Genomic DNA, 15,288 nt, shown 5'->3' with positions numbered 1-15,288 from the left:
GCAGGATTTACTTGGAGCATGAAATGAAGAATGAAAATAAAATGTATATTCCTATAAATATTTTAGTTACTATACAGTTATCATGAGATAAGAAAAATACAAAGAAAGGAAAAATAAGCTTTATTAAGAGAATATGTGAAACATCCTTGAAATAGTATGCTTAGTTTCATCCAACTTCCCTTTTTCTTTTTACTAGATCCAACGGTTTACAAAAGCTTCATGTCACATTTCAGGGGCATACCTAAATTCGGAATTTTCAAGACTTTCTTTTTCGATCCCCAAATTAAAAAAAAAAAAAGGCAGAATTTTGCTTTTCTCTATCACAGGCAAAATCACTGATAATATAAGATTACATTATACAATATTAAATATTCATTTATAATGTGTATTGAACATAGTCATATAACTGATCATTAAATTTCACGATAGATGTATGTATGCACAGATTAGCACCTAGCCTCTTCAACTATGTATTTATGACCTTGTAACTGAATATCAGGGTGATGAAAAATATGGCAACAGTAAAGGGTTTCTGAATATACAGTGAACAAAAATTAACTGAAAAGTCAAGTGCATACTGAATCTAAAGTGTATCTGGCTATGTTGAATTTAGCAATTGAAAAGGAGATCTAAAATGGAAAAATATTAAGAAGATCTAGACTAGCGTCTTATTACAGGTCTCATATTCTGAAAGTAAATGACAAACTAGACAATTTTGTAGAATTCCTCACATGGGCATACTACAGAATTCTGAATCTGATAAACAGCAAACTCAGTGGCATTCTTGCCGCTAAAGATGAGTAAAATTGATGATAAGGGTTAGTACTCTGTAAACATAATGAATTATGTGACCTCTCTATATGTGCAATTTGCGAACTTTCACAGATAACTTTTTCTTGGTAAAGCTTACAAATCTTTTACCAAGGCTAAAACCTGCATTGTAAGGAATACTTATAAAATAATTAATGCTTTTTTAAAAAAAATTGGGACAGAGTCATCCATGACATTCTTATAAATGTTGTCCGAACTTTAAAAATAATGAATGCATTTTGACTCTCCTGGCAATAGTTTAATATTGTTTCTAGAGAGTTTCTCTAGATACTTGTTACTTGCTATTACAGAATATAGGAAATTCAATTCTCCAACTAAAGTTACAAACAAAATGAAGTTCCATAAACACATACATCTCTGTTTTTAGAAACTGTACTTCTCGGCACTGGCCTGAATTGAGATCTGTTGTTCTATTTACTGGTTGTATGATCTTGGGCTTTAAAATTTCAAATTTAAAATTCTCAGGTTCTTCTGTAAAAGTGTGGTGTATAATCTCGTTCATGGGATCACTGTGTGAAACAACTAAAATAATGTATCTGGTATTTGCTTTCTTTTTTTAAATACATCAAATTTTGGCTATTTTATATATTATTTGAGTCAATATAGTATTTTATACATTAACTTGAAGGTCTCTGACAGGGTCAGAATAGAGTGAAAGAGAGTTTCTCTACCAAGTTTCCCTGATGTAAAAATATATAGGAAATGAAAGAGCATTCCTCTACGAGAGTATAACTGAGTTGGTTGAAGCTAACGCTACATAATGACTTACACTGAGTGGGGCTGGCACTGCCGGAAGTCCCAATGTGATGTTGGGCAAAGAGGGAGAGGTATAAAGACTTAGCAGGTTCATGGAATCTTCATGAATTAGAACGCGTTGTGAAATCATTTGCTGTGAAAGAAAAATAAAGAGAAAGAATAGCGGAGCATTAAAATACTATGCTATAAGTTCTATTGAAAAATGTTTACATCGAGAGAAAACAAGTCTCTGTTTTGTTAGCTGTAGAGTGATTTGTTTGTATTCAGAGACTATTCTTGACCCTGTACCCACCAGGAGCAAGCGCTTATGGTATTCAGACCAACTTGAAGAAAATAGGTCTCATTTTATCAGTCATAATTTTCCTATACATGGGGCAAGAAAGATAGAATAACAGGTAGGGCTGTTGCCTTGTAGGTGGCTGACCAAGGTTTGTTCCCTGGAACCTCGTATGGTCCCCTGAGTCTCTTACGAGTGATCCCAGATCAGAGTCAGGAGTAAGCCTGAGCACTAGCAGATGTGACCCAAAAACCAAATTTTTCTTTTTCTGTGCTAGTTTTATTATTTATCTACTTTTTGTTCACCAAGGGACTTCTGAGTCCTTTCCAGTAATTCGTGGGCAAATGGACACAGCTTCCACGTGAGAACCTAAAGATGCAGCTCTACTGGGGTCATGCAGTGCTGGGAATTGCTGAGTCATTCCAGTCCAGAGATGCCTGGGAGCCTATTTGGCTATGCCGGGAATATCTGAGGCCTCTAGAAACACACTCAGTAATGCTTGTGGAACCATGTGTCTCCGAGTACTGATCTGGGGTTGGCTACACATGAAGCATATGCTATCTCTCAGGCCTGCACATATTTTTGCATTTTGATTATGTAAAGGTAAAGGTAAAGGTAAAGGTAAAGGCCCTCCCGTTTATCATCGATTTGCTCGAGCGGGCCCAGTAACGTCTCCATTGGAGACTTTGTTGTTACTGTGTTTGGCATATCGAATACGTCACAAGGAGCTTGCCAGGCTCTGCCATGCGGGCGAGATACTCTCGGTAGCTTGATTATGTATTTTATGATTTTTGTATCCAAAAATTCATCTGTGAAAGTAAATTAAAATATTTTCCATAAGACGTAATTATAAAAGTTAAAGTGTTTCTATGTTCATTTTATAATATTCATCATTTATTCTAGAATGTCATTAATTGTGATCAGTGAATGTTGTGATCCCTAAAAAATACATATATTTTTCATATTATTGAGTGATAAATATGTGTTATAATTGTTATAATACTGATCATAGTATGGTTAAAATTTAACTGACAGGAAGTTTCATGGAAGTAATTTTTAGATTAAATATCACCAGAAAGGTCTTCTACAATATTAGTCATATACATTTTAATATAATATTATGAATAAACAACATATGTAGTAAATTTTTGACTATTTGTATTCAGAAAGCAAAGTAATGTTAAAATATTATGAATTCCCTGCACCACAACTGTCTTTGTTTACACTGAAATACCTTGAACATTTTGGCATCACAGTCTTTTGTACAACAAATACCATTTTTAGAAAACTCCAATACTTAAAGAGTCATGTTTTCCCACATGTGGCCTAATATGGTTGCTTGAATTACATTTTTTGTTTAACTCCTGCTTCCCTCCCAGAACTCTTATACAATAAGAGTTACAAAGGTCTTATTAGACTAGGGAACTCTGGCCTGATATGGTCCCCAAGGGAACAACATCCCTGAAAAAGAATACTCCATGTAACAGTATGACACAGTGACTGCTTTCTTCCCAAACAAAAAGCATATGGGACTCCAATAATAGACCACCTCCAAGAGGGATATTGCACACACGGGCTTTGACTAAAGTAAATATAATAACTTGTCAAGCATGTTTGGTGGAGCTGTAGATTTTCCCCTCGACAAACCTGGGATATCAATTAACTGGGGAAAATATCATGTGCTAATACAATGCAACCTCAGAATGTCACTGAAGAGTGATGCACCACCAAAACACAGGATGTTATTCCAAAACATCTTCTCAATCATACGTTTGTTTGGAGATGAGTACTAGCCTTAACATAATAAAAGGAGAATGTTAAATGTGGACTTTTCTTGCTGCAACTTGAAACTCAAAGCTAACTCAGATCTTGTTTTTCCTCCAAAGAACAAGTCAGATACTTGTGCATGAAAATCAAGTGTTTAAAGGAAATGATTAATGTTTTTTTGACTTTATGTCCAACTTTGTCACATGATTAAAGCTGTTTAAAGTGCTATCGCATGAAGGGTGTTGGAACAGATTTATCATTACAGCATGTGACATTGCAATTTTATTTTGGGAGCTATCTCAGCAGCTGTAAACTTTGACCATTAAAAAGAGAGTAGTATTTTATTCACACTAATGACTATTAACATAAAGTTTAAGTATATTATATATACCTGGATAAGAACAAAAAATGTGATTGGAAGTAAATATATTTCCACATGCTTACTGGTAAAAAGTAATAATAATGATTCATTTCTCACAACACTGAAATTTGACATGCACTGAGGAATGACACCACAGATCTTGCAAAAGAGGCTATTTCATTCCCCAAACTTCAGTATCTTCCCACTTCATCATACGAAACAGATCTAATGCTAAAGTGAAAAAGAAATTTCTTGCCAGACATGACATCAGATTACTACTGTTCCACGTGAACATTAACAAAAGAGTAAGGATTTGGGGGGATATTCTTAGTATTTTATTTCTGAACCCTGTAGTTTCATATCAAAATACAGTGATTCCATTTTATGAAAGGTCTTTGGATAGCACCATTTTGTCTGAAAATGTTCCAATATAACTTTAATGAGAAAATAACAATTCCAGCCACGTGGCAGGAAAGAGAACTGAATGAGGATATGCTCTCAGTAGATGGAATGAGCTGAGATAACCATCTCCAACAATTGCTATGTTAAGTGGGGACTTCACTAATTCCAGCACATGCCAAGCCCCTGTGCTAGGATTATTTTTTACAGTTACCTTATTCGCATAGATACCTTCCAGCCACCATCATACTTATTCTGGCTGAGAAAAGCACATGGCTTTTTTTTTTTTTTGCTTTTTGGGTCACATCTGGTGATGCACAGGGGTTGCTCCTAGCTCTGCACTCAGGAGTTACTTCTGGAGGTGCTCCAGGGACCATATGGGATGATGAGAATCAAACCCGGGTTGGCTGTGTGCAAGGCAAATGCCCTACCCGCTGTGCTATCTATCCAGCCCCGCACATGACTTTTTTGACTGTGATTCACAGTAACTTTGAAACAGGCCAAGGCTATAAGCTTTGTAGTTAGGGGCTACTGAAGAATTACAAACCATTCTGCAGTCATTTTTGCCAAATAGAAAAGATATTTAATGATAAGAGGAAACAAGCCCCCAGAATTATAGAAAAGAACAGAAGTATTCAGCTGGGACCCAGCTGACCTGGCACAGAGAAAGCTTTGATGAGTTTACAATTGTGAGAATCTTTAAGTCACACAGAAAATTCCTGAGGAAACCAGGAAAGTGCTAAGTCCCCCAAATATACTGAGTACAGTTAATTTTTCTTAGAGACTGATTCATATAGGAACTTTAGCATAGTTTCAGGGCCTTGGACACTGTGTAGTTTCTCTCTTTATATTACAGATAAAGAAAAAGGTACTGCATTTATGTAGACGTTTAAGGGCTAGAATTATAAATGATTCAACCTGAAATAGTCTTTCTGAAATAGAAATTTTTAAACATAGTTCTCCTAAATTTGGATTTTTGAAAGAAGCAGCCTTATTATTCCAGTTTAATGTCCTTCCCCTTTTGGTCTACACTAAATGGTACTCAGGATTAACTACAATATCTGCACTCCAGTTTCACTCCTGTGGGACTCAGGGGATCGTATGTGGTCTCTGGGATCAAACCTGGGTCAACTGCACGTAAGACAAACACCTTCTTACTGTACTATCTGTCCAGTGCAGTATAATGTTGCCTATTAAGAATCTGAAGCTGTATTCTGAGTTTCTAATATAGACAACTCAATAGATGAACAAGAAGTAAGACAGGTACTATTTCACCAAACAATGATGGTTCCTGATCAATATTCGTGCGAGACTGCAACATTACCCTGTATCAGTATTGTTGTAAGCTCAAAAGTACTTCTGTGGGGTTGCAGTTACATCTAGTGGTGCTCAGGGTTTACTCCTGTTTACTCTGTTCAGGGATTATTCCTGGTGGGATTCAAGGGACCAAAGAGATTGAACCTATATGTGTAGCTTTAAGGGAAGCACCTTATCCACTTTATTACTCTACTTAGTCTGCTTACAAGTATTTTTGGGTAAAGTCAGGATTTCACTGGAATGCATTTTGGAAAACATATCCAACCCTGAAATCATTTAAGGTGTCAACATTTCACAACTTAAAATATGGAGGTGGTTTACTCTCAAAATGTTCAGAAATAACAGAAGCAACTATTGTTGTAGTTAGAAAAATAGGAACCTTAAATGATTTAATTGCTACCACTTAACATTAACAAAAGAATGAATGAGCAAGAATTAAATTTGATTAATGGCATGGTTTGGAGTGATAGGCAAGTAAAAAGGTCTTATACCACACTAGTTCACTTGCTAATCAAGTGCAAAGGAAAGAAGAATCATTCAAAGATGTGTAATTATCCCTAGAATTAGAGTGGGGTCTGAACCTTTGTATGGCACAAAGCAAATTTTCAAGTTTAAACCAAGTGTTGATGGGTAACTAGTATCTGATCAATAAAAGCATGATGTTGGGAGAGGAGTATATCAAAAATGTGAGGATTTAAGAAGGAAATTCTGGTGAATATCAGCGCTAAAAGCCAAAACAATTATAATATATACCATGGCTCATTAGGTATAATTCTGTTGGAATTATATCATCAAGACATCTCATTAGGCTACAAGGTAATTATCAGTGAGTATGTATTGAAACCTTGTTTTTAGTAATAGTTTGAATTGGGGGTGACAGAAGCATCTAACAGGAAAATGGGTAAATAATGCCACATTATCTACGAGCATAGTATGCTGATAAAGTAAACCATTAGCTATATGGTATACTCATAAAGATATGACTGAATCTAAAAACATTTAGTGGTAAAAAATTTAATAGGGGCTGAAGCCATAGTACAGTGTGTAGGGTGCTTTCCTTGTATGCAACAGATCTGGATCGATTGTGGAACCACATATGCTCCCCCAAGTTTCACCAAGAGTGATCCCTGCACAAACCAGGAGTAAGCCCTGAGCACTGCTGGTATGACCCCAAAACATACACACACAAAAAGAAACAAAATGTTATTGCTAACGCTATACTATCTATAACACTAAAATTTGTGAACACACACACACACACAACATGTAAAACACCATGCAGACAAAAATGTAGGTGAGGAAACTGCCTAGTGCACGAACAAAATAAAAGTGGTGACAGTATACGGAGAAAGCAAGGGAAGGAGGGGAAAAAGAAGGAAGGGGAAGAAGGGAAGGACGGAAGTAAATAACAAGGGGAAGAAGATAATAAAGAGGGTATGGGAGGAGGAGGAAGAAGGAAGGAAAGACACCTAAGAGAACATAGATCTTAACTGATGACTCTCAACAGAATCCTAATTACAGAAATATTCACCTACTTTTCAGGTAGTTTGTAGGAAAAATAGATTCAAATTTTCAATTTCTAGCATATTCAAAATGACAACTTGCCTGAGCATCAGCAAAAGAATGTTATGTATCTCCAAGGCTTTGTTGAGAAGTACTGGATTAAAGAAGTGTGGTTTATGCATCTTGACTTTGAGCTCCACCATTCAGTGACTGGTGATTTGAGCTAGCTGTCTATCTAGCAGGTAACAGGTGTATCTAATAGAATGCATCTAGGAAGACAGATGGCAGCTCTCAGAGTGCTTTGATTTTAAACGGTCTTAAATCTCCATATCTAAACTCTTTAAGAAGTGTCACAATTAAGAACAAATTAAAAAATAGCAGCCTTTTAATGTCTGCTAAGTATTTTTCCAAAGAGCATTTAATTTCTACTCTTCTTATAAAACAGAAAATTTCTTAAGTGTTCATTGTTACTGACATTTAAGAAGATATTACTACGCATTAGTATAAAATGATTGGGAAACCAACAAACACATTTGACAGATTTCTTCCATTATAAAGGCATTAATGTTTTGTTAAAGGGTTTGCTATACAATATTGACTCCTGCTATTCTCAGTAAGGGATTCTTTTGTCATAGTAACTTGGCAACCTCATTTTCCTGAGGCTGTGGGGGATGGGGGGATGCTTTATTTGCTGCCATCTAAAACCATAGTTCCACACCCACTCAGAAGGCAGCATAACATTTATAACAAATGTCACAACAACTATTATGAAACAATAGGCCAATGAGTCATGTGCGATCGGGGCAAAACAAGTGACATTTCAGATGATTTTAGAGCACTTAACTTTATTATTAGAATCCTTTTAAAATTTGTTTGTATCTGTTGGAAAAATTATTTGAGAAATAGTGTAGCAGAGCCAGCCACTAATGCTTAACTAGAAATAAACCAGCTGCTCCGCCACTGTTGAAGGATCAGACAAATATACTGAATCTAAAATAATGGTGTTGATACCCATGGAAACAAATTGAAACTCACAGGCCTACAGCATTAACAAAAAAGTAACTGGATCGGTAAAGAGATCTCTATTGGTAAAGACATCTCTCTCTCAAAATAAAAATCCTGAGGTTTTAGCAACCCAACTAAGTTTCTAAAAGAGTAAGGGCAGATTGTGCCAACAATCTGAGTTCAGGACTGAGCATCTGAAAGAAAGAGAAGAAACTTAACACAAGTGGTCTGAGCAGATGGAGACTTACTCTCTCACAAGAATTATTGGCTTAAAGACACAAGTGCGAATGAGTTCTCACTACTTTGAGTCAGTGTTGATAAAAACAACAGAGAAATGTACTTACTTCCCGCTCCACAATTTACCACCTGCCTTCCAGGTTTACTTCTTTCCTCACAACAAAGCTGGTGGGTAGGTATTACTGACTTCTGCTAGATACACAATCAGGTTCAGGGACATTTTAGCAAACTGACTTAGGACAACAGTGTTTGGTTTTGGAGCTAAAAAACCTATGTCTTTTTAAGTTTTTGTTGTTATTGTTGTTTTAGGCCACATCTGGTTGTACTCAGAGATGACTCCTGGCAGAACTCAGGGGAACAGGTAGAATGCCGGGGACCGAACCTGGCTTTGCCATATGCAAGCCAAACACTTTGCCCTCTGCACTATGGCTCCAGCCCAGGTACTTGAATCTTAGTGAAAGAACCACAGATTTAATATGCTGTTTCCTGAGGCTGGACCTATGAGTAAGTTATCCTCCTACCTATAGATAAATTATGCAGAGCATATGAATTACAAAATGGGAAAACCAAGTTTAGTATATTTGGATACTTGAGATACTGACTTACTTTTCCATATCCCAAGCAACAGAGAGAGAGAAATCCTGTTAAATCACCCAGACACTATAAGCATTAGATGGCATGCATTTCTACTTACAGGCCACAGAAACACAAAGGATTCATACAAATATACAGTCACACTACTTAGAATGACACCTCAACTATTTTACTTAAGATGACAGAATGAGCCTATTTCAAATGGTGAAGCAAGAGAATTTGTTTTGTAAAATGTATTTGATGTAAATTTCTTGAACACCCAAAGTATTTTATTGGGATGGCAATCTATTATTAATCTTACAAGTAAAAATTACATTACATTCCAGAATTGGTTGATTTTTTTTTACTTTAGTGTAGATGGAAGCATTTAGCATTACAAAGCTAGGATATTAATTTGCTGACAGTTTCGGTCCAAATTTTGCTGTCTCTTCCTCTCTCCAGTATGAATTACACTACAGACCTCTGTAAATGCAACGCAGCAGAAAACCACATGTTAGCCATCAGGGTTGAATTTTTGGTTCTGGGCCATGGAGAGGCTACCCATCAGTGCATAAAGGTCTGCCCACCTGGCCTTTTGGATCATAGTTCAGGCACACAATTAATTCATTATGAGGTAAGTCACTGCCTGCTTTTGAACTAGTCTTTCCAGCTTTGCGGGGTGAATGTCCTGTCACTGACCTGAAGAAATACCTCTACTCTTTCAAACTCCATTAAATCACATTTCCTTCTGGAGTTTTGTTTTTGTTTTTGTTTTTAATAGTAGGGGTATAAAGAAAAATGGGTTTGTTTAAAGGCTTATAGTCACAGGATATGATCAACAATTAATTGAAAAGCTAGGATATTTAAATATATACATTTAACAGTAAAGGTCTAAAGAACATTAAACAGATTAAAACAATATAGGCAAACTCCATAAATTTAGATTCTAGTGTATATCATAAAAATTTAAAGATGGTTTATTATAGATATTTAATGTATACAATTGTACATATTTTAAATTTTTCCAATCTGGAGAATTAAGTATTTTATTTAACAGGTCATTAAAGACTTGAAGATTTAAAAAAATGTTCCGTTAAATTCCAGTCTCATGAATATACATTTCTTTGCAGTATCTTTATCATAAAGTATTAACATACACATATATAAATGGTTTATAATAGAAGGAATACATGAATCTCCTATAATAACAAATGATATTTTGCACCTTTTTCTCTTCAGAAATAACCACTATCCTAAATGTTATATTCATCATCCCCTTATGTTTTAGATATATACTTTCATATGTTCTTCTAAACAATGTATTATACTGTTATCTCTGAAATTAATAAAAACTATCATACTGTAAGTAACCTTCTGGGTTTGTATGTGTGTGTGTGTATGTGGGTGGGTGGGTGTTTTTTTTTTTTTAAACTAAAATGCACTTAGTGCCAATTTTTGTCTATGCTGGGTACAGAGTCTATCAAGAGGAGCCAGGGTGATGTTGCTGAAGTTATGGGTGCCCTTGCATTGGGTCAATACTGCTTTCATCCCTGATACCACATACGGCACCCTGGGTACCATCAGAGGCTCACAATTGAGCACAGAGCCAGAAGTAGATCCTCAGTACCACCTCAAAACTGAAATATAAGAAATACACTGAGTTTGAATAGAATTTAGATTCTTTCATGCTTCCACAATAACCAAGAATGACATCCTACAAACTGAGAGAAAAATGGAAATTGTCAGTTTAAAAAATATATGTAACAATATTTGATGTTAAAGGTTTCAAAAAGCTGGGCAATATTGGCATAATTGCACAAACATAAAATACATATAAATCACAGCATAAGAAGACCAGCTACATCAATGATAACATATGTGTGTAATGTATTTCTTCAATCTGGTATTATGTTTTAAAAGGGATAGGGACCACAGCAGGTAAGGGGCTTGTCTTGCCTCGGCCAACCCAGGTTAATTCCCTGGCATTTCATATGGTCCTCTGAGTCTGCCAGGAGTAATTCCTGAGTGCAAATTCAGAAGTAACCCCTGAGCATCACCAGATTTGTTCCCCACAAAAAACAAAACAAAAGAATAATGAAAATAGACATACAACAGCATGGTAAGTAACAATAAACAGATGAAGGATCTGGCATAAAGAGACACTGAAATACATCTTGCTACTCTCTGGAAAACTGAAGGTGATTTTTTTTGAAGTCTAGAATAAAGCTGTATACCATTAGAGAGGATACAACATTTGCTTTTTCATACTACAAATCTTGGGTTTAAATTGAAACTAAATGAACACCTTGATGTTTTGTGAATTTGGGTTAAAACACCATGCAAGGACAAGTTTCTGAGAACAAGTTCTCAGTGCAAGATTCTGTGTCGTCTCTGGTTTCCACAGCTCTTGGGAAAGGAGAGAAGGACTAATGAATGCAGCAAAGATAATACTGAAATTCCACATCAGTGTTTGCAGAATCCCCTATTAGATTCTCCTCCTAGTTTAGTCATGGATTTTTCATCTATCTTCATAACTTAAAATTCGAATAAACAAATATCGTCAGTGAAAGTGACTTCACTTACTTCAGCCCTTTGCTTATCAGGGCTAACCTCTGGGTTTTAGCTTGAACTATATTATGGCCTGATAATTTTAGAATAAGTAATTTTTGTACATGTGTGAAACAGACACAGCTTTTATCAGGATGTATTTTCTATAAATCTAACTAACCAGGGTTAAATGAGTTGCCTCAGTAAAAAATAAAGTGAGTTCCCTATAGTTACAAATCTTCTAATAACTATCTTATTAAACTATGAAATAAACCCCTTTATGGGATCATGAATTTAATATGTAGGGCATTTAAAAAATCTATTTTTTTATCAGTAAGTGTTTGGTAGATCTATTTTGCACATCTATATACTGGGGTTACATAAAAAATTTCTAGGATGAAGTGAAGTCACAGGAGGAAAATGTTTAAGAAGCTCTGTTATCAGCTTCTGGTAACAGGAAAGCAACAGAAGTTAAACCAAAATCAGATATTCGGTCAGTCACTTTCAGTGCCAAGGAAATATACTTTATTATTATTGTAATTATTATTTTTGTTGCTGTCATTTTTGTTTGGGGGCCACACCTGGCTGTGCTCAGGGCTTACTCCTGACTGCAATCAGAGATCACCCCTGGTGGGCTTGGAGAACCATATAGGCTACTATGGATTGAGCCCAGGTTGGTCATGTGAAGGCAAGTGCCTGGTTGGTTTTACTATCTCTTTGACACAAAATAACCACTAAAACACAAGAAACAAGTCATAGTTATATATGAAAGTCACAATTATATTGATAGGTATTGTACCAACTTCTCTAATATAATTTACTCCTTGTAAATTATATTTACAAGGAGCAAAGTATGGTAGAGATATTATGATGACAAAAGAAAAATTAAGAATCTTCAGCAACTGATGCTGCCTGGAAACTTTTAATTCCACATCCATTACAATTTCCAGAATGTTCCCTTTGATTAGCCTAATTAAAAGAAAAGACAAAACCTAGACTAATTTGTGAGACTCTACTTAGTTTCCTTTGGGTTTATATATTTAGTTTCCTTTTCTCATATTACTGGTTTTAATTAATCATGTATTGAATAATTAATATTATTAATGTTGGTTCCATATAAGGATAAAAAATCAACTATGTCATGTATGTGTGTGAGTGTGTGTGTGTGTATGTGTGTGTGTGTGTGTGATTGTTTTTAGGGCATATCCAGCACTTCCCAGGGTATTCTCCAAGTTCAGGGGTCAGTGTCACTTGCAAAAGTGCAGATAAGACCATGTTGAGCCAGGAAATGAACGCAGCATTTTTGCATGCAGAGAATGCACTCCAGTCCTTTGAGTTGCTGCCCATCCCGTCAGGTTACTGTAGATCCATTTTCATTAGCATCTCATTCTTTAAGGAGAGAATTATTTATTATTTATCTTTTCATCCCCATTTCCAGGTAAAATAATTAAAGTAGGTCTTCAACAACTGTTTGTCTCACGAGCCTTATATTCCTACACTATACAACTCAATTTTTTTCAATACTTCTCAGCTCAAATGGATAAAGTCTATCTTGCTAGGCTATGCATATGAGAGGATGAGATAAAATTTATTTTGACCTTCTAATAAGTCTACACTCAACAGAATTATCAAGGACTGAGAAGAATAACTATTACATTGCACATGTACAAGGGAGTGTATACTTAGCATCACTAATGGTATTTTATTTCAGGATTGTATTTCAGGAATTTCAAACTGTCATTCAAACTTTGTAAATAAGATAAGTCTTTCATTTATACTATTTATACCATAAGAAAAATAACTGGGAATAAACAGTGGTAAACTTCAATTTTAAAAAACCTACTGGCTTTAGGAAGCTAATAGAGCATTTAATTTTAATTTATTATTGTTGTTTTGGAAAGTCACTCCCAGCTCTTCACTTAGGGGTTACTCCTGGCCATGCCTGGGGGACCATGATGTGATGTGGTGGAGTCTGCATGATAAAAATTTGTGCATAGCACACTGAACTATCTGTCGAGCCCAAAGTTTAATTATTAAAGAACTGAGAGGATATCTCACCTCAGCATGAGGAGTAGGTGGCAAAACTGAAGTCTCATTTTCAGTAACATTACCAGTTGGCCCGTTGTTTGGTGAGCTAGGACCGGATCCTGGAGAACTGCTACTGACTGAGGATTCTGAAAAACATTGCAAAGTACTTGTAAAACACTGTAAATATATTAATGAAAAAGATTAAAAGATTAATTTAAGTTGTATTGTAAGAAAAAGAGAGCACTAGGCATTGTTCCCCCATCTCCTATGTAAATGGTATGCACTTGAACAGTAAACAACAACAAAACAATGAAACAAAACAAAAAAACCTTAAACTTTAGTGAACATTTTCTGATTTTTCATTTAATTTTTATCTCCTGTATTCAATTCTAAAAACATCATAACACTCAATCATTTTGAGGAGATATACAATTACAAAAGATACTAGAGGTTTGTCGTGAGAACAAAATAAAGAAGGAAATATTTTATTTGGTCTTATGCTACCATAAAGGACTGTGGTAGAGTAATGAATTTGCATACTTCTATATAGAGGCACATCCTAAACATCTGAGGTCAGAGAGATTTTACCTGTGTGTAGAAAATTTGCTTACTGCTGTTATAAATGCTATTACAGCTTCTTGTTTTACTACAATTGTATCCTATAATGGCACATCTTAGTTAAAAAAAGTGTATGAAGAAAATACAATGCAAACTTTTCAACACTGAAAAATCTTCTAGCTTAAATTCCACTCAAGTTATTTTCTTAAAGATAAAAAAATTGTCTACACAAAATACATTTTTAAATGATATGATACCCAAGAAACTTCTTTTAACAAAAATTAGATAACTATAAAGATAATTAAACTCATATTTCTAGATATAAATTTCACACATTTCTACTAATGAACTAATGAACTTACTAAATGTCTAGTTGACAGAATAAAAAATTGCAATTCCTAGGCCTGTAGATAATAGACATGACCTAATTAAACACTGGCAATCAACTTCCTTATAACCTTCAAGCAACACTTTTCTTTTTAAAATTAAAAAAAAAATGTAGTCACCATGAATTTCAATACAGTTAATGACAAGGTTTTAGCATACAATGTTCCAGCACCACAGATCTAACCAAAGTGTTCCTCTTAAGCTTCCAGCTACTCAACTTTTCTCAGTGCTTCCTTTTTACATCTTCTTAAGTCTAGACAAATGATTTTGCCTACTTCTCAGATAAAGAACTTCTGACATTATTTCTGCCAGTGAATCTTCTTTCAACCTCTTGATTTTGTTATCCATATTCTCCTTTATCATTCAAGGGTTATGCATTTCTCTTTCTCTCTCAACTGTCTAAGGCTAACACTGCCACTCTTCTGGATGATCAAATTCCCCTTACATTCATTTTATGTTTTGTTCTAGCAATTTGAATCTTTATGTCTTTCACCTACATCATAATTGTCACTCTAAGTCTGAATGCAAACTGGTGATTTGAGAGAAGCAGTGAGTTTCCACAATGTCTATTCATTCCTTCAAGACTGCTGATAATACGACTATTTCACTGAAGACCGCAATTTTTGTTTCAAAGACCCCAAATTCGAAGGCTTGTCTTTCTTTACAAGAAAAGGGGAGTATCTCACAAAATTAGGCAGAGAAATAATATGATCTCTAAAAAGTAAAGAAGCATAAAGTATTA

General features: G+C 35.2%; 1 protein-coding gene across 4 annotated transcripts in view; it reads right to left on the bottom strand.

Moving 5' to 3' along the window:
• Positions 1-15,288, bottom strand: part of HDAC9 (histone deacetylase 9) — a 1,023,935-nt gene that overhangs the window by 395,905 nt on the left and 612,742 nt on the right. For all 4 annotated transcript variants that reach the window (XM_056118063.1, XM_056118067.1, XM_056118065.1 and 1 more), the window contains 2 exons: positions 13,632-13,747; positions 1,601-1,720 (listed from right to left, as the gene is read on the bottom strand). In XM_056118063.1, the coding sequence (XP_055974038.1) occupies positions 1,601-1,720; positions 13,632-13,747 (236 nt within the window). The remainder of the gene's footprint in view (positions 1-1,600; positions 1,721-13,631; positions 13,748-15,288) is intronic.

Source organism: Sorex fumeus, unplaced genomic scaffold, assembly GCF_029834395.1.
Source record: "Sorex fumeus unplaced genomic scaffold, SorFum_2.1 ptg000037l, whole genome shotgun sequence".
NCBI lineage: Eukaryota > Metazoa > Chordata > Mammalia > Eulipotyphla > Soricidae > Sorex > Sorex fumeus.
This window is presented reverse-complemented; position numbering and strand designations above follow the sequence as displayed.